Source organism: Myodes glareolus, chromosome 6 (genome assembly GCF_982192425.1).
Source record: "Myodes glareolus chromosome 6, mMyoGla1.1, whole genome shotgun sequence".
Lineage (NCBI taxonomy): Eukaryota > Metazoa > Chordata > Mammalia > Rodentia > Cricetidae > Myodes > Myodes glareolus.
Genome location: NC_142031.1, coordinates 19,063,958 through 19,086,342, shown reverse-complemented (window position 1 = coordinate 19,086,342; position 22,385 = coordinate 19,063,958). Strand labels below are relative to the sequence as shown.

Below are 22,385 nucleotides of genomic sequence, written 5' to 3'. Positions count from 1 at the left end.
GTGCTTTCTCTGCAAGCATGAGGACTTTGGTCAATCCCTGGACCCCACATTTAAGAATGTCGACTCAGCGGTTAAGAGCAATGGCTACCATTCCAGAGGACTCAGGTTCAGTTCTCAGCACCCACGCGGCTGCTTGCAATTGACTGTAACTCCAGTCCCCGGAGATCCAAAGCCCTCTTCTGACCTTCGGGAACACCAGGCGCATGTGTGGTACACATACATACATGTAGGCAAAACACTCATACACATTAAAAATAAATAAAATAGAATAAAATAAAACCAGGCATGGTGATGAATACCTATAAACCCAGCACTGGGTAGGTGGAGATGTTCTGCCTAGACTAGCTATTGAATCACGGTGACAGGTCTTGTAGCAAAATAATAAGGCAGAGCTAGCAGGGTACAGCCGGCCTGCCGTCAAGCCAGCAACCAAGGCAGAGCTAGCAGGGTACAGCCGGCCTGCCATCAAACCAGCAACCAGCACCCTCCACGGTTTTTGCTACGCCTCCTTGACAAGTTCCTTGGTCGGAGGGAATGCTGTGTGGAATGGCGTGCAGCCCTGGCTTCAGGTACCTGCTTGAGTTCCTGCCTTGAACTGTCACCTATAAGCTGAAATAAACCCTTTCTTTCCCTCACTTGCTTTGGTTGTCACTGTTTCTCAGTTTGTTTTTTTGAGACAGGGTCTCTATTTGTAACCCTGACTGTCTGGAACTCGCTCTGTAGACCAGGCTGGCCTCGAACTCACAGAGATCTGCCTGCCTCTGCCTCTCAAGTGCTGGGATTAAAGGTGTGTGCCACCATTGCCTGGCTCCATGCCCAGCTTCTTAATTTGCTTTTGATCATGGCATCTGTCACAGTCACTGAATGGAACCAGAACAGTCGCCCATCATTCATTCATGTAACCTGTCAAGAGCTGCAGGCGTTTGCATTTCAAAACCCTGGGCTAGTGGAGGGGGGAGAGGCACGGGAGTCACATGTGTAGCCTGGCATGTTGTCACATACAAGGAAACTAAACTTTACAGAGTTCAAGTGAATTTCTGAACATCATATGCCTAGGCTAGATTAGAACCCAAATCTCCGGAATTTGGGGCTCAGGCCTATGCCCTATCCTGGCCAGAGAGAACTCAGCAGCAGGGCAAGAGCACTGTGGCACTGGGGACCCAGAAGGGAAGTGGTAACAGGGACAGGAAGGCCAGACCTCCTCACATTCATTTACGAAAGAGTAAAACCAAGAGAAACCAGCTGGAGCTGTGGCTCTCGGGACCCAGTGCGGAACCCGGGCTGAGCCTGCGGATCTGAACACAAAGTGGCTAGGAAGTCTCTCCAAGCTCCGGCGGGCTGCCGACAAGCAAAAACAACCGTGAGTAGCTTGGTTCTTTTCCCAGACTCCTCAAGCCTCTGTTCTAACCTCAGCCCTTCTCTCTGGAGCTAGGGAGAGGACTGTCTGAGGCAGAGGGGGGGATGGCAGACCAAGAGCATGGGGCACAGTGATGCTCAAGGCTGGGCCTCCTAAGACAGGATTTTCCCTGCCGTTCACCACAGTCATAAAACCCCCAAGCGGAGCTGATTTTCCTTGGGGAGTGCTCGTCTATTCACCCAGAAACAGAAAGTTACCCGAGGCCGAAGAAATTCCCCTTCCAGTTCAGTTTAGTGAACTGATAAATTTATTGGGGTTGTCTGCAGGAACATGGGTGGCTCAGGCAACTGTATCATCTAAAAGCCCACCCCAGCATGATGACAAATGCCCAAAGCTGGTGACATCATTCGTGTCCCCATCCCTAGTTGACTTTCCACCTCCCCTTACTCTGGTACCCCCCCAGACCACAAGCAGCTGTGCAGGAGAACTTGCAGGGCTGCAGCAGGAGCGAGGGTGTGGCTGGAATGTCAAGTGAGGGCCTCATGATTGCCCTGGTCACAGGACTGATCCTCTGAAGGCCTTTTGTAGGTAATCACAGCCTTAGAGGAAGAGCCACACGTGCCCAGAGAACAGAATTCCGCAAAGCGTGCAGACTTCTCTGGGGGCTGGGCTCTGCTCTAAGGCTTTCCAAGGTTTCCTCTATGAGATTCTCACTGCTCAAACACTCAGTGTCTGTGGTAAATTATACTAGCATGTCGCCTGTTTGACAGAGGGAGGCTGTGCACCACTTCCCTCAAGTCCCAGGGGGCATCACTGGAGAACAGTGGCCTGAGGGCAGACACAGGGAAAGGCACCGGGCCCAGGAGGCCAGGGCTCCGCTTCTATGGAGGTCACACTCACTGAGGGAAAGAGATGTTGAGTGGGGTCCCTGAGGTGTCGACTCCTATAGAACCCAAACTCAGCACTACATAACTCTACTTCTCTGCCCCTCGGCTTCTTCTGGACAGCACAGTCCTTGGGGACAGACAGCGGCGCTGGGCTCAGCGAATGAGAGCCTGCTCGCCTTTGTCCACTCTGCCCATGCTGTGGGTTAGATACGAGTAGAGGAGGCCACCAACTCCTTCCCCAGAATAGGACTTTGCCTTGAGGGAGATGCGTCTTGGTCGTGAAAGACAAAACTGGGCAGAAGAAGGCTGGTGAAAGATTTAAGAAGTCTGAGGATGCCCCAGTTCTGCGGCTGCCGTGGCTCGAGGGAGCTTGCTCCCTTAGCTGAGTGAGCCCCGTGTGTGGCTCTCCACCAGTGAGATCATCCCTCCCCTGTCCTCCGTTAAGCAGGCAAAATGACTGCCACCCGTCTTACTTCCCTCTTATGCGTGTGCCTGTGTGGGCATGCTGTGGAAGCGAGGGACGTTAGCATTGGGTGTCTTTTTCATTTGATCGCCACACTAATTTTGGGGACAGTTTCTCACTGAATCTGGCACTCACTGATTCCGCTGGCCTGGCTGCTGGTGAGTCTTAGGAATCCTCCTGCATCCCCCGGCGTCATGCTGGGATTATAGACACACATCGCTGTGCCAGGCTTTCATGTGGGCTCTGGGGCCTCCAAGCATGGCCCTCACTCTAGCACAGCACACCTTGGAAAGGCCGAGCCGTGTCCTCAACCCTTCTGCTCCCATCACTCTTCCTGCATGTTCTCAGGAACCTAGCATTTATTCTAATGGAATTACAGGCAATAGCTTCTGAGCCTCATCCTGCTAAGCCAACGGGCACTGGCCCCCAGGTCACATACAGAGCTTCATTGATTACGATACTCTGGCTCCAACCAAAGATGCCTGTTGTCCTAATGTCCACGCTTCCCAGCTAGGTCTAGCTTTACCGTGTCCCTGGGCTAGCTGGAGTCCCAGTAGCTTTGTCAAGACTTAAAACACTGTCCTTAATGTTTGGCCTTCAGGGTGAACCACACAGCACTCTCCCCTGGAGGCCCTTTCCCCAACTCTCCAGGGATCGGAGCCCAGCTCCCAGATACTTGAGGGGCCGAGGGCCTGTGATCCCTTTCTAGTCCAAGAACTAAGTAAGCAGCCTCTCTCTCCGTGGCTTCAGCTAGCAGATGCTCTTTGCTCCTGCCCGCCTCGGCTCTGGCTCTCCAACCCCGAGCAGGACTCTCTCAAGGGACTAGACTGTCTTCCAGCAGCTTCTGCCTCTGCCCCAAATGATTGTGAAAAGTGTCTCAGGCAGGAGCCTCAGAAGGCTTTCTGCAGAGAGATGGCCAGCTGTATCTTACAGATAGAGAGAGCAAGGCTCAGCAACAATATCATTGCACAATGTCACATGGTCAGGGCGGTGGGGAGCGGGCGGGAGTGGAAGGTGCTGAATCTTGTGACAAACTCAAGCCACCCCGCTAACTAGGTGACGCTGAGTGATTAGCTACACTTCCTGGATCTCTGTGTGTTCAGCTCCACCGATGCAGCCCATGGCTTCCCAGCCTGCCTCATCCACGTGCCTGTTTGTGCCTTAAATCCATCCACACTGCTTACTCCAGGAGGTGCCATTTGGTGACCTCCCCTTGTGTGGTCTTCACACTGACTCGTGGTCACTCACACTTGTAAGGTGCGAAACTGAAGCCCACTCAGATTTAAAAGTCATCCAGGATGGTGGGCAGAGCTATCGCTCAACCCAAGACCTCTTAGGTTCTAGCCCCAGAGTCTTGCGGAGCAGGAATGGTGGCACAGGCCTGTGATCCGAGCCCTCAGGAGAGGAGGGCAGGAAGACCAGAAGTTCAAGGTCATCTCAATTCAAGCTACCAGGCCAGTCTTAGCCCAGCCCTACTCTGTTGTGAGAATAAACAAGTGGGCAGGGTAGAGAACCCCTCATTGTTGTGAAAGTGCAGCTCTGGTCACCATTGCCACAAAACTGTCACTTAGAGAGCCTGTTTCAGATGCCACCATAGTGCAGCCGGAGAGCCTGACTCCAGGAGAAAGGAGCATATTCTGTGGTTCCAACCACAAACCCCGGGGATTCCTCCTTCCCCAGTGCTCTCTCCATAGGACTTCCCTCCCGTGCTTGCGGTAGTCGCTGACATTGTCTTATGTTATAACACCCTGATCCTATGGGGGGGGGCGGTTTTTTTTTCCCCTGTCCCAAGATAGAAATGGGGTCCAGAGAGTAACTGCCTTGCCAAGGCCAAAGCGGGATCCCCAGCAAAATCAGGGCACTTGGCCACGACTTCTGTGTCTAGAAGGTTCTTCTCTCAGCACAGCCCGGAAGAGAAGGAAACCGTCCTCCCTTCCATTTCCTAGGCAGAGGAAAAGCCCAGAAAGCATGCCTCCCCCAAGTGGTGAAGACCCCGAATGCTAAAGAGGACAGACAAACTAGGTCGGCGCTGCAGTGGAGGAGGGTGGGGTGCAGTGGAGTTAACCCCGCCCCCCGGGGGACTGCTGGAGTTCCGTGTGGAGAGGGTGTCGGTGGGACCTCTCTCAAACGCGATTTTATACGTTGAGTGTCCACTAAGTTTTGTGGCTTCTCCCCTCCCCTCCTTTCCTACAACTTTCTCCCACTGCTGGAGGAGAGACGGTCTTGAAACCGTGGCGCCCAGCGCCTCCCACTCAAGCCGCTAGTGCCCTGTCGTGGTGATTCCCATGGCTCCCTAGGGGTTGTGCCCCACCTCAGTTCCTCTTTGAGAACCGCAGGTGCGTTCACGGTGGTGATTCTGTCCGAATTCAGTGAGCCTTTCCTGTGTACCTCCCCAGTGAATGTGTTTGGGTACTGGGTGGTCCAATGGTACCACAGGCAGGAGTTTGGGGGGGGTCTGTGGAGAACAATGCGTGTTTCTGAAGAACAGGTCAGCAGCTCTGGAAGGTGCTTCGAGATGTAGGACCGCGATTTACGAGGGGATGATGACAGGCATGGCTTGGACAGAAGTTAGTCAGGAGCATCCTACACCCCAAAACAAGAAGAAGGGGTTCGCAGACTAAGCTAGACAAAGGTGGAAAGCAACTAATCAAAATAGATCTGACCTTTCTCAATAACTAAGAATGTGTCAAAGATCAGTTAAGGGACAGTCTGGGTGTCAGTAACCAGAGTGACAGAACGGCTGCTTGGCTGTTTGGTTTTGGGCATACTGTACAGCCCAGGCCAACCGAGAATTCAATATCCCCTCGCTTCCATCGCCCAAGTGGTGGGATTACAGGTGTGTGCCATCACTCTCAGCTTTGACAAACTTTTTTTTTTTTTAAAGATCTATTATGAGGGCTGAAGAGATGGCTCAGTGGTTAAGAGCAACAGCTGCTCTTCCAGAGGTCCTGAGTTCAGTTCCCAGCATGGCATTTCAAACAGTCTATAACTCCAGCCTGAGGGATCTAATGCTCCCGCTGGCTTCTGTGTGCACCAGCATGAACATGATGCATAGGCAAACAGCCATACAAAATTAATTACTATTTTCTTTATAAGTAAGTGTAGATATGTGCACAGGCACCTCCAGAGGAGAGAAACTTCAGACAGCTCCCCAGGAGCTAGAGTTTCAGGCAGTTGTGAGCCACCCAACATGGGTAAAGGAAACTTGGATCCTCTGCGAGAGCAGCAAGCGCTCCTAACAGAGGAGCCACCTCTCCAGCCATCAGGTTTTTGTTTTGTTTTGTTTTGTTTTTTTTAAGGTATAAATCAGGGTCTTTGGGGCTGGCTCCGTGAGAAAAGTGCTTGCCGCGAGATGAGGCTGCGAGTGTGGATCCCCAGCTCTCACGGAAATGCCCAGTGTGGTGACTCACACCTGGAATCCCAGTGTCAGCTTCAGAGATAGGCGGCTCACTTGCCAGTCCCGCTAGCTAAAGCTTCCCAGTTCCAGGTTCCATGAAGATCCTGACCCAGAAAATAAGACGGTGAGCGATAGGGAAAGACCCCTGACGTCAACCTCAGGCCTACATACATGTACACATATGTGCATACACAGCACACACAGAATAAAAAAAATAATAGTATAAATTCACTTGAGGGGGCTCATTTAGGGAGATGAGATCTCCCTATATAGTCTAGCCTGACCTTGAACACACTGTATATCCCAGGCTATCCCTAAATTCAGGACCCTACTGCCTCAGCCTCCTAAGTGCTGGGATTATAGGCATACACCATCGTATCTGGTTATATATTGACTTTTTAAGCACCAAGTCATGAGACACATGGGTCTTCACTTCATGATAATAACATTGGAGGCCGGGTGGTGGCAGCACATGCCTTTAATCCCATCACTTGGGAGGTGGAGGCAGGTGGATCTCTGTGAGTTCGAGGCCAGCCTGGTCTACAGAGTAAGTTCCAGGATAGTCAGGGTTACACAGAGAAAAACAAAAACAAAAACAAAACAAAACAGCAACAACAACAAGCCAGGCTATCTGTCCATGCTGTTATGGTTAGTATCTATTTGTACATTTTCTTTACCTGGCTACTTAATGGTTGAGTTTATTTGAATTTTTTATTTAAGCAGAGTTTATCTGAACTTTACACAGTGAAATAAGAGAGAAAGTGGAGTTGAACTTGAGCATCTCAAGTCTGAACTCAGTGACTTGATTCACAGTGACATAAAAATTCACAAGCCCCAGTGGGAATTATTGAGCCATTTCATCATTTCCTGTGGTCCATGAGAAAGGAAGTGATTTGAAAATAAGTCTACTATTTTCTCTCTCTCTCTCTCTCTCTCTCTCTCTCTCTCTCTCTCTCTCTCTCTTGGGTTTTCAAGACAGGGTTTCTTTTTGTAGCCTTTGCTGTCCTGGAACTCACTCTGAAGACCAGGCTGGCCTTGAACTCACAGAGATCCACCTGCCTCTGCCTTCTGAGTACTAGAATTGTAGGTGTGCACCACCACTGTTCGGTTGTGGGTTTTTTTGTTTTGTTTTTGAGACAAGATCTCACTCATTATATAGCCTTAGCTCAGCTAGAACTTGCTCTGTAGATCAGGCTGCCTCACAGGGATCTGCCTGCCTCTGCCTCCTGAGCGCTAAAGATTAAAGGTTACAGGAGTCCCCCAACACTTCAAGCAAATTTACTATTTTCTGTAAGAATTTCACTTACACTTTCTTCCCCTCCTTAATATCTGCTTTAAACACTTTAATTAAATACATGATTGGGAGGAAGCTCAGTGGTAAGACACCTGCCTAACATACATAAAGCCTTGTTTCAATCCTCAGCACTGCCAAAAAAAAAAAAATTGTGTGAGCAAACTTAAAGAAACTAGACAGCAGAAGTAATAAAAATTTCAAATTATATGCATTGTTTACAAAGTTAAACTTTGGCTTCTCCCAACCTTACAGGTGGTATAATGTGCTAGGTTTAGTTTAAATTCTTCTTATGGAGAGATGGCTCAGTGTTGAGTGTGTGCTGTTCTCACAAAGGACCTGATTTCAAATGCCAGCACCCACATGGGGTGGTTCATAACTGCAGTAATCCTGGCTCCAGGGACTCTGACACCCTCTTCTGGCTTCCCCAGGCAACTGCACTCACATGCACATACAGCACACAGACACACACTCAAACAAACAAATAATAAAGCAAATTTTAAAACCAAGACAAGCAGGGCATGGTGGCACACACCTTTAATCCTAATACTTGGAAGGCAGAGGCAGGCAGATCTGAGTTTGAAGCCAGCCTGATCTACAAATTGAGTTCCAGGACAGCCAGGACTACACAAAGAAACCCTGTCTCAAAAAATTCAAAAAATAAAAGAACACTAATAAATAAATTCTTATCATCTAGCCCAGGTTGGCCTCAAATTCGCAGCAATCCTCCTTGTTCAGCCTTCAGGGGCAGGAGGAGAATGCAGGAAGATCCCTTCTCCAGATGTCCAGCCCATCCCTCCAAGACAGGACTGTCCCTGCCAGGTTTAATTCACCTATCAGACTTTTCAGCTGTTTCTGGTTCCCTGACAGCTGCTTTGTCACCACTACCAAATCCTAGCAGCCCAGAACCCACAAGTGAGTTTTTCCCAGCAAGATATTGTGTGGTTTGACAGCCACAGCACCACCAATACCAACACCACTGCCACCAACACCACCAACACCATTAACACCACCAGCACCACCAACACCACCAACACCATCAGCTTGTTGCTAGGCTCATTTTGTGACTTGTAGTCTTTTTTTTAATGATTTATTTAACTTTATTTTATGTGCATTGGTGTGAAGGTGTTAGATCTCCTGGGACTGGACTCTCAGAGAGCTGAGAACTGCCATGTGGGTGCTGGGAATTGAACCTGGGTCCTCTGGAAGATCAGTCAGTGCTCCTAATGGCTGAGTCATCTCTCCAGCCCTGACTTGAAGTCTTCCTAAGTCTGACTCAGCACTAATGGTAGTGTTAATATTGTCACAGCTAACCGAGTGTTTGAAGTTACTTCACATCCCTTTCCTACACCCCCTCTTCTGTTGGGGGCACCTGTCTGAATTGCATCTCCCACCTCTTGATGCTGCCACCATTTAAACAAATCAAAACTGGGCCTGGGTAGGGACTCCACTCTGTGAAATCTGACCAAGCCAAGAAGAGGTTCAGAGCCAGCAAGGAAAAGCACAGGGGATGAGGAAAGCCAAGACAAAGCCAACCATGTCCTATCCCTGATGTACAGGGAAAGATCCATGTCCCCCCATGGCCACACTACCTGATTTGGCATGAACTTTTTTTTTTTTCGACAGAAATCACATTACAAACAGAGGGGTGACCACCCTAGGAGGAATTTTCACAGTGACATTTTCCCACCCAGGGCTCCCCATACGTCCTGATCAAAGATGAAGATCTATTTCCCGAGTACAAAGTGATACCCAGTGAGAGGAAGACTAACCACATTGGCTAGTCCTTCCTGCCGTCTCATCACCAAGCCTCTTTGCATCTTTCCTTTCTTTCTTTCTTTCTTTCTTTCTTTCTTTCTTTCTTTCTTTCTTTCTTTCTTTTCCTTCTTCCTTTCTTTTTTCCTTTCTTTCTTTCTTTGAGACAGGATTTCCCCATGTAGCTCTAGCTGCCCTGTAACTAGGTAGTCATAAATACACAATTACCATCTGTCTGTTACAAACAAATAATTTGATTTTAAAGAGCAAATAACAGGACCAGCTACTCCAAAAGCTGAAGAAGAAGGATCTTGAGCTCAAGGCTATCCTGGGCAAGTTAACAAGAACCTGTCTCAAAACTTAAAAAAAAAAATTAAAGACTGGATTGGCCATGTATAATAGCCCATGCCTTTAATCCGAGGACTCAGGAGACAGAGGCAGGAGGATCACTGTGAGTTACAGCTCATCCTGGTCTCCATAAGGAGTTCTAGGCCAACCATGGCTACATAGTGAAAGCATCTCAAAAAGAAAAAAAGAGTCTGAGGATGTGTAAATTCAGTGGTACCGTGCTTGCCTGGAAGAAATTCAGTGTAAATTCAGTGGTACCATATGCAGGAAGCTGTAGGTGCAACTTCCAGGACCACAAGAAGAAAAAGAGTAGATCCTGTGGATCTGAGTAACAGCAACAGAATGAGAGGGTGCACAAAGTCCCTCGTGCCTGTGACGAAGGAAACTCGCTCTTCATAGACTCTAACCACAGCGGCCAGTTCAGCAGGCTGAGTCGAGGCAGCTGCTCTACAGGCAGTAAGGACATCTCCATTAAAGAGATGTTATTTCTAAGCCAGGCTGTGGTGGTGCACGTCTTTAGTCCCATCGCTCGGGAAGCAGAGGCAGGCAGATCTCTGAGTTTGAGGGCAGCCTGGGTTCCACAGCGAGTTCCAGGGCAGCCAGGGCTACACAGAGAAAGCCTGTATTGAAAAACCGAAAAGAACAAAAATAAAAACAAAGCTATGTTATTTCTGGGTGAAGAGATGGCTCAATAGTTGTGGTGGTTAGAAAGAAAATGGCCCCCAAAGGGAGCGAAACTATTAGGAGGTGTGTGCCCTTGATGGAGAAAGTGTGTCACTGTAGGGGCTGACTCTGAGGTCTCTATTCTCTTGTTGTTGTTTGTGGGTTTTTTGTTTTGGTTTGGTTTTGGTTTTAGAGACAGAATTTCTCTGTCTTTGGAGCCTGTTTTAGAACTTGCTCTGTAGACCAGGCTGGCTTCGAACTCACAGAGATCCACCTGTCTCTGCCTTCTGAGTGCTGGATTAAAGGCATGTACCACTACCACCCAATGAACCCACTGAGGAGTGGCCATCAACACTTCATTCTGCCCAGGATGATGGAAACCTTGGCTGCGAAGCCTGCCCTTCACATTCTTGGAAGAAATAATGAACTGTGGGCTCAGCTCTGGAGCAAATTAAAAGCTATTCTCTGTGGCTCCCAACTCAGGATGCGTGTCTGAGATAGGAGAGAGCTGACACATCCATTATTGAAGTTTATCTTGTAGTGTTTGCCACTTCTCACAGAACTGACTGGGCCAAGCCACAACTGAGACCCTGAACGTCTCAGGACCCTTCCCTTTGCGTCACATCAGCTCTGTCTCCAGCTCCATCTCCAGGTCTGTCTGGCAGCCATGTGCCTGTTTACGTTTTTGTTGTTGCTGCTGCTAATGCTTCTTTCTATGCATGTGTGTACTTGCAGAGGTCAGAAGTCAGCCTTGGGTATTGTTCCCCAGATGCTGTCTACTTTATTTTGAGACAGGGTCTCTTACTGAACCTGGAGTTCATTGCTTCAGGTAGATTGGCTGACCAGCAAGTCCCAGAAAATTTTCTATCTCTATCTCCCCAGTGCTGAGATTACAAATCCACAGCACCACACCTGGCTTTTGCTAGTATCTATCTATCTATCTATCTATCTATCTATCTATCTATCTATCTATCTATCTATCTATCTTTATCTATCTATCTATCTATCTATCTATCTATCTATCTATCTATCTATCCATCCATCCATCTACCTTTCTACTTACCTATTTATTTATTTATTGAGGTAGGCTCTCACCATGTAACTCTGGCTGTCCTGGAACCCACTATGTAGACCAGGTCAGTCACCAACTCAGAGATCCACCTGCCTCTGCCTCCCGAGTGCTGGCATTAAGGGTGTGTTCCACTAGGCCTGGCTCATACCTGACTTTATTATGTGGGTTCTGGGGGATCAAACTTTGGCTGATGTGGCAGGCACTGTACCAGCTGAACATCTCACCAACCCTTACTACTGAGTTTTAAATAGTCTGTACGTCAGAATGTGAGTGACTGCATTGCCAACTCATAAAAGAAGACATGGACGCTCAGAGAGTTTGACTGGCCCCGACTTGCTCCAGGTCACACAGCCTGTGTCTGTGACGGAACTCAGTGACACTCCAGGTCTGGAACAGTAAAACCTAGAGGTGTCTGCCATCCTTCCAATGGACTCCATCAGAGGGGGTGGCGGTTAAGCTTGAAACAGACAGATACAGTCCAGGCACAAAGAAGGAGTCCGACCTGTCGGTGGAGACTCCAGGGAAGTCTGGGCAGGATGATGGACAGCAAACATCACCAAGGCCTGAGATGAACTTAGCTCCACTAGGCCGACTCCTGTGACTTCTTCGACAACTGCAAGACACTGGAGAGTGCCAGACGGTGGTGGTGCACGCCTTTAACCCCAGAACTTGGGGAGCAGAGGTAGGTGGATCTCTGTGAGTTCAAAGCCAGCCTGGTCTACAAAGTGAGTTTCAGGACAGCCAGGGCTACATAGAGAAACCCTGTCTTGAGAGAGAGAAAGAAAGAAAGAGAGAGGGAGAGAGGGAGAGAGGAAAAAGGAGTCACAGCGGACACTGTGCATGGAGGTTCCATACATTACAAGCTCCTTCCTATTATAGATGGGGGAGGGACGACATTAATTATTAGTAGAGTGAGGACCCAGGTTGTAGCTCAGTGGTAGAGCTCTTGTCTAACACACTGTGAGGCCCCAGTTCTAATGTATAGAGCACACATGCACACGCATGCGGCCTCCCCCCCACACACACACTCGATACATTGGAATCCAGAGACCTCAGGAATTACCACCATCAACCCTGCCTTCTTCAGAGATGAGAAAAAGAAAAACCCAGAGGGCCAGACCTAAGACAGTGGCGGGACAGGAAGTAGAATGCAGACCTCCTCGTTCCCAGTCCCAGACAAGAACAGTGAGACTGTTGGGTGTGACTCAGCGGGAGAGCATGTCCTCCACATGCCAAAATACTTTGGCTTTCATCCCCCAACACCAGAAAAAAATCTCAGCGCTTCTGGGGCATCAAATCTCAGCCTCCCACTGTGGGCACTTGCAGCCATGGGCTTCCGGTCTCCAGCGTAGCGCGCAGGGCCAACTCCTCTGTGACCCTCTTTCACTTCACACTTTCACTTCAGGTAGAAACAAAAGCCTGTCACACCTTTTTCTGAGAATTCCCCAACCCCTAGGGTTTTTTTTTCCCAGAAAGTCAGATGGAGTTAGGGTTCCAGCTATAGACCCAGATACCAGCCCATCAGGGACACACTGCCAGGAACCAGGGTTTCGGGGGTAGGCATTTCCAGAAGTGTGGAGGCCGGGGCTTTTGGCTCTCTTGGTTCTGACATCTATCCAGCATCGGATTGCAACTTACTCTTCATCAGGTTCTTGCACAGGCCTGCGGCTCTGAAGGTGTGGAATGACAATGACATGTTGATAAGATAGATGAATCACCAGGCGGTGGTGGCACAGGGCTTTAATTCTAGCACTCTGGAGACAGAGGCAGGCAGATCTTTGTGAGTTCAAGACCAGCCTGGTCTACAGAGCAAGTTCCAGGGCAGCTAGGGCTACACAGAGAAATCCTGTGTCTGTCTCAAACAAACAAAAAAAGAATTTCATTTATGGGCTGGAGAGTTGGCTCAGCAGTTAAAAGCACTGGCTACTTTTCCAGAGGACCGGGGTTCAGTTCCTAACACTCGCATGGCAGCTTGCAGCTACTGTTCCAGGGCTACTGACACTCTCACACCAATGCACACAAAATAAAATTAAGTAAGTTTTTTTTTAAATGAGCATGCATGTGTATGTGTGTGTGCACGCACGTGTGTGTGTGTGTGTGCTAGTAACTGTTTTTGAGACCACATCTTACTGTGTAGCTGGCCAGAAAGTTGCCACATAGACCAAGCTGTCCTCGGACTCATAGAGATCCACCTGTCTCTGCCTCCCAAGTGGTAGGATTAAAGGAGTGTGCTACCATACCAAGCTGGACAGGTCTTACATACATTCTGAAAGGATCCAAAAGATCTTGCCAGCTCTCAGATTCAAAAACTACAATGAATGTCCTCGGTCCACTTGGCCTCCCTAACAATAGGCGGGTAATGTTATTGTCACTTCGCAGATGGGGAAAGGGACTTGCCCAAAGTCACATGATGAAAGTGACAGAGATGGAACCAGAGCAGCTGTCTATGTGACAAACTCCAAGTCTCTGTGCATCAGGCACATCCTTAGGCCTTCTAGAAGATCAGTGTGGCCTCAAAAGAGTGTTTCTATCTGCGTGTGGATCGGGAGCTGGGTTTCCTGTTGCTCTGTGCTTCCTGTTGTTGCCTTGCTAGGATGTCCATCAAATGCATGCATTTCCTGCCCTTCCTCTGGATGGTAACAGTGGTCTGCGACCACACTGTGCCGGGTGAGGCACAGCCACCAGCCACAGCCACTACGGCCGCCGTCGTCTGTGCTTGTTCTGAATGGGGTAAGGCCTTCCCTAAAGGTTTTATTTTTATTTTTACTTTTTATTGATTTATTTATTTTTAGACAAGGTTTTGCTGTGTTGCCTAAGCTGGCCTTGAACTTGTTATGCTACCCAACATCAGACTGCCAGCAGTTCCAGCCTTAGAACTCACTATGTCCTGACCTCAAGCACACAGCAGTCCGGCCTCAGCCCCTTGAGTGCTGGGATTACAGGTATGTACTACCATGACTCACAATCCCAGCCGGTACTTTTAGTTTATTCTTTTTATTTACTTATTATTAATTTGTGTGTATGTGTGTGTGGTGTATGTGTGTGTGGTGTATATGTGGGTGGTGCATCTGCACACACGTGTGTGGGTGCATGTACCAGATGTTGTGTGTCCTGTTCTATGGATCTCTAACTTATTCCCTTGCAACAAGGTCTCTGGCTGAGCCCAGAGCTGGCCTGGGGGTCAGCAAATTCCAGTGACCCTTCTGTCAGCCCCACCCAACGCTGAAGTTACAGGTGAGGCAGGTGTTTGGCCACTCCCAGCTTCTTATGAGAGTGCTGGGAGCTGAACTCAGGCCCTCAAGGGTATCTTGTCCACTGAACCACCGCTCCAGTCAGTTCCTTTGCAGCCTGAAGCTTTAGATTATGGTGTTGAGTAGATGAAATCACTTTATGGCTGGAAACAATATTTTAAAATTTTTATTAAATTTTTATTTATTCATTTTTGTGTGCATGTGTGTATGTGTGTGAGCATGCCATAGCCTGCTTCTGGAGGTCAGGGGGCAACTTATGGGGGAGATAACTCTCTTCTTCCATTTTTATGTGGGTCCCAGGGATCCAGCTCAGGTTGTCTGACTTTCTGGCAGGCACCTTTACCAGCTAACCTGTTTCTCCACCCCAAGAACAATATTCCATAGAAATTAAATTCCATATTCTTGGTTATTGGAATAGTTGAAGGGAAGGCAGTGTGTAAAACTGGCCGATACATGCAGAATGTTCTGGGAGGCTGATGCATGGCTTCAGGCTCAGGAAGGTTCCATGGGGCAGAGGAACTAAAGGAAAGTCCAGGCAGAAAAAGCCAGGGCAAAGGCCCAGAGGTCAGAAGGCGAAGTTTCTCCCCAGAGGCAGCAGATGGCCAGCTGGGTGTGGGTTGGAAGGTAGAGCATCCTCCTCCTGGATGCTGCTGACATTTTTCCTGTGACCACACAGAAAAAGAAATAGAGGTGGGGGAAATATCTACAATGTATATTTGGCTAAAAGTGGTAGTGATTGTGTACAGCCTGAGAATTGATCCCCGAGGACCACAAAAATAGATAGATAGATAGATAGATAGATAGATAGATAGATAGATAGATGATAGATAGATGATAGATAGATAGATAAACAGAGACAGGTGTAGTAGCACACTCCTTTAATCCTAGTACTTGGGAGGCAGAGGTGGGTGGATCTCTGAGTTCAAGACCAGCCTGGTCTACAGAGTGAGTTCCAGGACAGCCAGAGCTACACAGAGAAACCCTGTCTCAAAAAACTAAAAAAAGAAAAAAAGAAAGAGAAAGAGAGAGAGAGAGAGAGAGAGAGAGAGAAAGAAAGAAAGAAAGAAAGAAAGAAAGAAAGAAAGAAAGAAAGATGAAGGGACTGGTGAGATGGCCCAAATGGTAATGTGCTTGAACTTTTTGACTTAAGTCGAAAAAAACAAGCATTAAAAAAAAATAAAAATGAATGAATAAACAAAGCAACTAACCATGATGTCTGCCCATCATTGTTAACACTTCGGAGCCAGAGACAGAAGGATGCCTAGGACTTGGCGACCATCCAGTCTAGCTGAATTGATGAGCTCCGGGAGAGAGTCCCAGCCTCAGAAAAATAAGGTGGAGATCGGTTGAAGAAAGCATTGACTATGGACCCCTAGCCTCCACACACATAAGCTCGGGCATGCTCATCCACACAAAAACTCAGACAGGTACAGGAGAGAAACAGGAAAAGTGAGCACGGCATGGTGAGCCAGGCCTTCACTGCAGCACTTGAGAGGCAGAGGCGAGCAGATCCCTGTGAGTTGGAAGCGAGCCTGGTCTACACAGAGAGAGCCTGTCTCAAGGAAATTAAAAAATGGAATGTATTCGTGAGTTTATCACCTCACCACAGCAGCTGACTTCCTCTGCTCCTTCCTAGGCTGGATTTCCTTCTGCTAAAAAGATAAGGGACGTTTCAGCAACAAAGGTCTCTTAGCAGACAGTTTTATTTTGGGGGTTGTTTGTTTGGTTTGTTGGGTACAGATATAATTAGCCCTGTCTGGCTTCGAACTCCATACATACTGCAAGTTATTTATTTATTCATTCGTTTATTTTTGAGAAGAAGTCTTCAAGGCGTCAGGGCTGAGCCTGAACTCAGTGTCATCTAGACAGGTCGTTAGGTCGCTGAAGTCACACACCCAATCACCAGGAGTCCTAAACCTCCTATGTTGCTTAATTTTAAAATCGTATTTGTTGCCTTTATTAATCCCAGCACTCGGGAGCCAGAGGCATGAGTTCCAGGCTGGCCTGTCTACAGAGAAAGTTTCAGGCCAGCCAAGGGTACATGGAGAAACCTGTTTCAAGAAAACAAAACCCAAATCACATTTATTTATTTATCTATTCATTCTTTCATTTGTGTGTGTGACATACATGTGTGTGCACGTATGTGTACATGTGTTTGTGTGTGTGTGTACATGTGTTCATGTGTATGTTTGTGTGTGTGCCAGGGTTGGGGAGATGTAGTGATTTAGTGCCTTTCTCCACCTGCTGAGCCATCTCATCCACCTCCGGTCCTCTTTTAAGTTTGTTTGTTTTTTAAGTTTTTTGGTTTGTCTTTTTTTTTCTTTTTGTTTTATGAGACAAGGTCCTGACATGCTTTGTGTTGTGTAGATCAACTGATTTTGAACTCACAGACCTGCCTCTACCCAGAGAGTGCTGGTTTAAAGGCATGAACCATCATGCCCAACTAAAGATTCATTTATTTTATTTTATGTCTATAAGTGTATTACCTGCATGTGTATAAGTGCACTGTGGAGGCCAGAGAGGATATCAGATCCCCTAGAACTGGTGGCCTGTGGCTGTGAGCCTCCATGTACCCTCAGGTCCTCTGTCTGGACAGCTCTTAGCCTCTGAGCCATCTCTCCAACCCCTTCTTTTATTTTTATTTATTCAACGTTTTCATTCACGCTTTTTGGTTTCTTTTTTTGTTGTTTCATCGAGACAGGGTTTCTCCATATAGTACTGGTTGTCCTGGAACAAGATGTAGTGGCATTTCAATTGTATCTTAATAAATAAAGTTTGCCTGGGGATCGGGAAAGTAAAACAGCCACACTGGCCAGCCTTACAGATCAGGCAGCAATGACATGCACCTTTAATCCCAGTAGCCACACTAGTGTGCCATAGAAACCAGGTGGTAAAGGTGTATGCCTTTAATCCCAGAACTAGAGAAGATTATAAAACAGGAGGAGACAGCTCTCATATACAGTCTTTTTCTGAGTGAAATTCCTGGAGGCAGGATTGCCATTTCAGACTGAGGTCGACGTAAGAGCCAGTGACTGACTGTTCTGCTTTACAGACCTTTAACCCCAATTTCTCTCTCTGAGTTTTTATTAATCATGCTTCAACTAGTTCTGTAGACCAGGCTGACCTCAAACTCACAGCGATCTGCCTGCTTCTGCCTCCTGAGTGCTGGGATTAAAGGCATGCGCCACCACCACCTTGCCCTTCTTTTAATTCTTTATAAAGTATATTCAAGAGTTATATAAAACTCTTGCAAATGTAACCCTACCAGCTGACACATCTGCTAACTCTTGCTTACTCATTGCTTATCCCTGCGCTTATGAATTCAAATTCCATGGGCCTCGAGATGGAAAAATCCCACATTATCTGTTTAGGAAATTTGTCTTTCTAGAGGAGTATTTAGTTTGCCTTCTTATTAAGTTTAATAATGTCTCACACAATGTTTAGTTGTCCTAAATATTTTTCTTCAATATTCAATAAGTACTTATATTAAAAATGATTATCTGATATTCAAATTAACAGGACTTTTATATCTTATATGTAGTTCAGTTGATTTTTTAACATTACTTATTTATATTTATTTATTTAGTACACAGTGTTCTGTCTGCATGTATGCCTGCAGGTCAGAAGAAGGCACCAGATCTCATTACAGATGGTTGTGAATCATGGGATTGCTGGGAATTGATCTCAGAACCTCTGGAAGAGCACTCAGTGCTCTTAACTGCTAAGCATCTCTCCAGCCCCCATACAGTTGTTTCTCTAACAGAGCTTCGCATAGCCAAAGATGACTTTGACCTGATCCTCCTGCTGTCACCCCCCAAGTGCTGGGATTACAGGTGTGCGCCACCACACCCGGTTTATACAGTGCTGGAGACTGAACCCAGAACTTTGCCCATGCTAGGCAAGCTACAATCCCTACATGAGTATTAAAAAAATTGTTTTTGAGACAGAATTTCACTATGTAGCCCAGATTGGTCTCCATTTCTCAGAGATCTGCCTTCCTCAGCCTCCCGAGTGCTGGGATTAAAGGCAGATACCATCACACTCCACAAAATCTTGCATCTTTTAGAGATTATCTTCCCAACACTTGAGGAGAAGTCCAAGCTATTGTTTCCTATCCCCAGATAGTTGTTAGCTTTTAGTATCTTACCAAAACTGGGACGACAACAGCAACACACACTTATACACACTTACACCACACACACACACACACACACACACACACACACACACAAGACAGGTTTGGTGGCACATGCCTGTCTGTAATCCCAGCTGCTCCGGAACCTGAAACTTGACTTCAAGGCTGCCTTGTTGAGACCACGTCTCAAAAATGAAAAGAGAAAGTAGACCAGCAAGATGGCTTAGTGAAAAAAAGAGCTTGGTGTGCAAGCCTGATGTCCCGAGTTCAATTCCCAGAACCCACTCCTGAACTCCACACTCACTCTGTGGCACACTCATGCCTGCAGATACACGTCACATATGAGCGTATACACGCATGTGCACGCACATGCACACACACACACATACATACCAAAAATAAGTAAAAGAAAAATAATATCCCTACATCTTCACTTCCCCTTCATCCTGGTTTTGTTATCTTGGCTGTTGGCCCCAGGGATTCGCCTTGGTTTTTAAAAGGAAGTTTTAGGATCTGTCTCTTTAGAAAACAAAAGACTAAAAATCTGGCAGGTCACTTCTGCTGCTTGGAAACTGTAAGTCCTGGCTTGGAGGAGAGGCTAAATGCTTGACAACAAAATATAAATTGATATTTATAGCACGTGGGTAAATGTTTGATTAGTGTCGGTTCTCCGGGGAGGTCATCACTGTTAACATCCCAAGACTCTTCTCTCCCCATCTACAGCCAAGTCTTCTGGGCCAGACCTGGTAGAAGCCAAAGCCCATCCATGGAGGGATGCTGGGGAACAGAGGTGACCAATGGCTCAGAGAGCGGCTCGGAATTCAACCCAATGAAGGATTACATGATCCTGAGCGATGCCCAGAAGATTGCTGTGGCCGTGCTGTGCACCCTGCTGGGCCTGCTAAGTGCCCTGGAGAACATGGCTGTGCTCTACCTTATCCTGTCCTCCCAGCGGCTCCGCGGGAAGCCCTCGTACCTCTTCATTGGCAGCCTGGCTGGGGCTGACTTCCTGGCCAGCGTCATCTTTGCCTGCAACTTTGTCATTTTCCACGTCTTCCACGGTGTTGATACCAAGGCCGTCTTCCTGCTGAAGATCGGCAGTGTGACCATGACCTTCACAGCCTCTGTAGGCAGCCTGCTGCTGACCGCGGTTGATCGGTACCTATGTCTGTGCTACCCACCTACCTACAAGGCTCTAGTCACCCGTGGGAGGGCACTGGCGGCCCTGTGTGTCATGTGGGTCCTCTCGGCATTGATCTCCTACCTGCCACTCATGGGATGGACCTGTTGCCCTAGTTCCTGCTCTGAGCTTTTCCCACTCATCCCCAATGACTACCTGCTGGGCTGGCTCCTATTCATTACCATTCTCTTTGTTGGCATCATCTACACCTACGGGTATGTTCTCTGGAAAGCCCACCAACATGTAGCCAGCTTGGCAGAGCACCAGGACAGGCAGGTGCCTGGGATAGCTCGGATGCGGCTCGATGTGAGGTTGGCCAAGACCCTGGGGCTGGTACTGGCTGTTCTGCTCATATGCTGGTTCCCTGCCTTGGCTCTCATGGGCCACAGCCTGGTCAGCACGCTGAGTGACCAGGTCAAGGAGGCCTTCGCCTTCTGTTCCATGCTGTGCCTGCTTAACTCTATGATCAATCCTATCATTTATGCCCTGCGAAGTGGAGAGATCCGCTCCGCTGCCCAGCACTGCCTGGTAGGCTGGAAGAAGCATCTACGAGGGCTCGGGTCTGAGGGAAAAGAAGAAGCCCCAAGGTCCTCAGTTACAGAGACAGAGGCTGATGTGAAAACCACCGTGGTGCCTGCTTCCAGAAGTCCAGGCTGCTCCAATTGCTGATGGTACCTAGTTTCCTATTAGAAACAGCCTGCGTGAGGAATCAGTTTTCTCGCTCGAGGAGAGAGGAGTCCCAGACCCTGCGTCCTTCTGGAACCAGCTCTAGGGGATTAAACACAGACCCCCTTTGGCCAAAGAGTACTGGGCTTCACGGTTGGAGGGTGACCTGGCCATGCCTACCTGCTCAGTCTATGGAAAGTGGGCTGTGACGAGACAGGTTCTGTTTACATCAAGTCAGGAAATCCTCTGACTCCAGAGATCAAGAAACAAGAGGGGCCTCCAGGGACTGTAATAGAGGACTCAGAGGTGGTGTGAGAAGATGAAGGACCTGTTCTCCTGGGATCGCAGAGTACCCTGGCCAGTGTGGCCACTGCCTGCAAGTTCATCAGTGCCCATGGTTGCCATGGTGCGGATTCCAGGCTGTCCTGCTGATGATTGGCAGCGAGACCAGCTAGCTCCGGTTCCCTCTTCATGCTTTTGGATTCTGTGACTGTAAAGCTCTGTGAGGCCCCACCTTTAGGCGACCCTGGCCTCTTGAGGATCAAGAATTGTGTGTGCTGAGGCTCAAGGATGTTGGCTCAGACAGTCACAAGCCATCAGCTCAGAGTATCTTGTTGGGCAAGGGCCCTCTTGACACCCTGATAAGCCTTGAAGTCATGTGACTTTAGGTCCTTGGGGACCCACTGGAGGTTCAGTCTGGAGGGACCTGTATTGCTCTTGTCACAGCCTGCTGTGTCTAGTGTAGCAGTATCCCTGGCTAGCCTAGCTCCAGGGCAAAGCAAGATATTCACAAAGATTCTCTGGGTCCTAGACTGTTTCCAGTGATGCTCACCTCTGCCTCCTTGTCTCTTCCATACTCTGGTCCTGGGGGACAAACAGAAGGAGCTGAGGAGGAGAGACTTCCTGCTGTGGTCCAGACACAGACTGACGTCCTCTGTTCACAGCCCCATGCTATGTCCCTGGTACACGCTATGTACCTGAATTTTACCTTCACTAAGGGACATCACCCTGCTGGTGACAGGAGGGATAACACTGGGGACCACAGGCACAGTGAAAGGAAAGCTATCCATTAATGTCATTTAATACATTAAAAACCACATGCTCCCTGTCCGTGTGCTCTTTAATCTGCATCATAAATATGTGCACACCAGGTTTTGTGCTGGTCCTAGATGTCTAGCCACGACAAACCCCATCGTTGCGGACCAGTCTTGACAAAAATGCCACTTGCCAGGGTAAAGAATATAAAGACATGAATGAAAATAATAAAATGGAGAAACATACAGGTTAGTATCAGGAGGGAATTCCAGTGAGTACCGAAATTCGCCCGCATTAAATTTCCAACTGCTTAAAATACCCCTGACACCAAAAGGTAGGAGTAAGACAAAAGATTGTATTAATATGATAGCTGGGTGGTGGCGGCACACGCCTTTAATCCCAGCACTCGGGAAGCAGAGGCAGGCAGATCTTTGTGAGTTCGAGACCAGCCTGGTCTACAAGAGCTAGTTCCAGGACAGGCTCCAAAGTTATAGAGAAACCCTGTCTTGAAAAACCAAAAAGAAAAAAAAAAACCCATGAAACAAGGAAATGAACAGACCAGATGAAGGTCATGAAGGTCATGGGCTACAGTTAAACATTCTATTGCTAGAACAAAACAAGTCACCCACACACCCTAGATCAAACTATTCTGTAGTAGGCAAACCACTCCCTAGGTGGAATCCAAAGTTATCCCTAAAGGAGCCAGGTCCCTAGCTGGACCCTTAGATTCTTGTTTGAGATGGGAACAGGTCTACTTCTCTATTCCTGGAGTACAAGACCTGGTTATTAGCCACACCTGTTGACAATAACCTTGAGCGAGCAGAACTCTCTGAGCTCCCTCTAGGTGGGACCTTTGTTTGAAGTGGAAGTGTGACAGTCTTGAAG

The 22,385-nt window shown here is 48.0% G+C and overlaps 1 protein-coding gene across 3 annotated transcripts; it reads left to right on the top strand.

Annotated features, from left to right (window-relative positions):
* The first annotated feature begins 1,024 nt into the window (after window positions 1–1,024).
* On the top strand, window positions 1,025–21,573 carry Cnr2 (cannabinoid receptor 2). 3 transcript variants are annotated; one of them, XM_048443222.3, is made up of 3 exons: window positions 1,026–1,360; window positions 14,026–14,175; window positions 19,343–21,573. In XM_048443222.3, the coding sequence occupies exon 3, from the start codon at window positions 19,386–19,388 to the stop codon at window positions 20,466–20,468; it is 1,083 nt and encodes a 360-aa protein (XP_048299179.2). In that variant the 5' UTR covers window positions 1,026–1,360; window positions 14,026–14,175; window positions 19,343–19,385; the 3' UTR covers window positions 20,469–21,573. The 3 variants fall into 3 exon arrangements, with proteins under 3 accessions (XP_048299181.2, XP_048299179.2, XP_048299178.2); XM_048443224.3 differs by lacking the exon at window positions 14,026–14,175 and having other exon boundaries at window positions 1,025–1,360; XM_048443221.3 differs by lacking the exons at window positions 1,026–1,360; window positions 14,026–14,175 and adding an exon at window positions 13,572–13,963.
* The last annotated feature ends 812 nt before the right edge of the window (window positions 21,574–22,385 follow it).